The sequence below is a fragment of the Propithecus coquereli genome, unplaced genomic scaffold (assembly GCF_000956105.1).
Source record: "Propithecus coquereli isolate 6110/MARCELLA unplaced genomic scaffold, Pcoq_1.0 Scaffold32, whole genome shotgun sequence".
NCBI lineage: Eukaryota > Metazoa > Chordata > Mammalia > Primates > Indriidae > Propithecus > Propithecus coquereli.
In genome coordinates, this window is record NW_012148841.1 from 959,088 (window position 1) to 961,696 (window position 2,609).

Consider the following 2,609-nt stretch of genomic DNA (forward strand, 5'->3'; position numbering starts at 1 on the left):
CTGAATTTACATTAGATTCTGGATCTTTAGGATTTCTACTGCTTACAAATCCAGCCCCAAGAAGATGCTCAGCAAACTGTCCTTTCATGTTATGCAGCATCTGCAGTGTGTTTGAAGACAGAAAATATTCCCAGCAATAGTCCTTTTCGTATCTGAAACCACGTCGCCTAGCTTCTTCCCAGCCCTCAAATGCATTCACAACTGTTAGGTGGTCACTTCTACTATTCCTTGCCAATTCTTTTCTTCTTGCATCTGCAATCTTTTCTTTTCCCAATGGAATGACAAAGGGATCTTTGAAGCTGAGACTAGCAGCAATAGTGAGTACTGGGTCTAAGCAACAGAACAGAGCTCCAAAAAGAATCATTTTTCCAATATGTGGTTCAACTGGTAATCGTGCTAAGTGGACTCCAAGAGGTGTCAATTCTTCATGTTTATCCAAAGCATTCAGTTCCATCAGGTGTCTTATGGAGAGCAACACTGCCTCACTTGATGGTGGATCCATTAACCTACTCAGAAAATAAGCAATTCCACCTAGCCTTAAAATCTTTATTTGTAAACAAAGCTCTTCCAAAGGAGTTCTCAAAATTTCTGGCAGTTGATAGTCATCTAGAAGACTTGCTCTAAGACCATTATAAAGATGATAGCAATGTCCAGGCTGAACTCTTCCAGCTCGACCTTTCCTCTGTTTGGCATTAGCTTTACTAACCCACTCAGCGGTCATTGTACTGATGTTGTTCTGAGTGTCAAAGTGTGTCTCTTTTATTTTTCCTCCATCTATCACATAAACTACATCATCTATGGTAATGCTAGTTTCAGCAATGTTGGTAGCAATTACTATTTTCCGAACGCCAGGAGGAGTTTTTTTAAATACCTGTGTCTGATTAACTGTAGGCATCAGCGAATGTAAAGGTATAATTAGAAACTTATCTGATTTAAACATCACTTGTGACATCAAAAGATCATGTAAAGTGCTGATATTGTCCCAGCCTGGTAGAAAGACCAGTATTGCACCATCCTCTTCTTCCAAAACAATATGTCGGATAAGGGCAGCAATCAAATTCAGATCAACTTTATCATCATCCATCATTTCTACAACATCTACAGTACTTGCAGAATACCTTCTTCGTAGTTCCCTTACATAATCTGGCCAGCGTTCTTTATAGATTGTTTCTTTTTCTTCTTTTTCTTGCCGATTTATGTGCCCTTGCATGAAACCCCTCTTAAACTGGGATCTCTGTTCTTTTTGCTCTGGAACATATCTTATTTTTTCAATTATATCTTCCAAAAGATACTCTACAACTGGAAAAGTAAAACCAGGTATGTGTATCATTGGACAGTTACCAAAATATTCTGAAAATTTCTCAGCATTCAATGTTGCACTCATCAATATTACTTTCAGGTCAGAACGAAAGTTGAGAAGATCTTTAATAACAGTCATTAAAACATCTGACTGTAGATTTCTTTCATGAATTTCATCAAGCACAATATGACTAACACTAGACAAACGCGGGTCTGACTGGAGCCACTGAAGGATAATTCCTGTTGTACAATATAAGATAGAACCCTGTTTCCTTGGCAACCGACTCTGGAGACGAATTTGGTATCCAGTACTATTACCATTGCCACAAGATTCTGCTCTTTCTGCAGCCACTCTCTCCGCAACTGAAATGGCACTAATTCTTCTTGGCTGAGTACAAACTATTCTGCAAGCAGATCCTTTTCCCCTTTCAATGTAGTTATCCAAAATGAACTGAGTAACTTGAGTGGTTTTTCCACAACCAGTTTCACCACTTATTACAGTTACCTGATGGTTATCAATTAAATTCACCAATTCCTTTCGCATTCCATATGAAGGCAGCTTTTCTCTGAAATGCTGCATCTCAATATACCGAAGGTCATTTTTTTTCTTTTGTAAATCTTCCAATAATTGTTGGTCTAAGGTTACATTTGGTTCATTTTCTTGCAAGAGATACTCAGAATCTCGGTCGATATACGATTTGTTCCTGATTCTAAACGTCCTTTTTTCTTGGTTGATCAATGTCTTTTCCTGGTTATCATGTTTCTTCTCTGAGCTTGGTTTGTTTTTAGCAGAAACTTCAGTACCGTATCCATGATCCTCAGGAGCAAACCAAGATATCTGTGCTTCTGAATCTTTATCATTCTTAGCCTGGACAGAATTCAGTAGCTGTACAATTTGTTCTTCTCGTCTTTCATCCATGTGTACTACAGCTCTCTCCTGTCTTTCCGCTTCCTTGTTCTTCTGTCCCTGTTTTTTCGCGTACCACAGGCCGATTTCGCGGCCTTTCAGGTGCCCGGGATGCCGGCCCCTGCCGCCACGACCAACCCCTCCTCCGCCGCCGCCTCCGGAGCCTCGGCTCCCTCCGTGGCCCCCTCGATGACCCCCTCCATAGTCCCCACTGGAGCTGCGGGGCCCTCCATCGCGGCCCCAGTTCTGATGGTAGTCATAGCTCATTGTCCTGGCAGAATACAACCCGTAAGAAACCGCAACCGCTAGAAGGGCTCTTTCATTGACCTAGCCCTGAAAAATTCATTCATCAGCAGCTTATATCAGAGTACAATAATGTGAATCTCAAATTTTGGATTAACGG

General features: G+C 41.0%; 1 protein-coding gene across 1 annotated transcript; it reads right to left on the reverse strand.

Moving 5' to 3' along the window:
• Positions 1-4: 4 nt before the first annotated feature.
• LOC105815151 (ATP-dependent RNA helicase DHX36) lies at positions 5-2,511 on the reverse strand (the record flags this gene model as incomplete). Its single annotated transcript, XM_012650289.1, has 1 exon — positions 5-2,511. A coding segment is annotated over exon 1 (2,469 nt), but the record flags the coding sequence as incomplete, so codon positions are not given.
• Between the last annotated feature and the right edge of the window lie 98 nt (positions 2,512-2,609).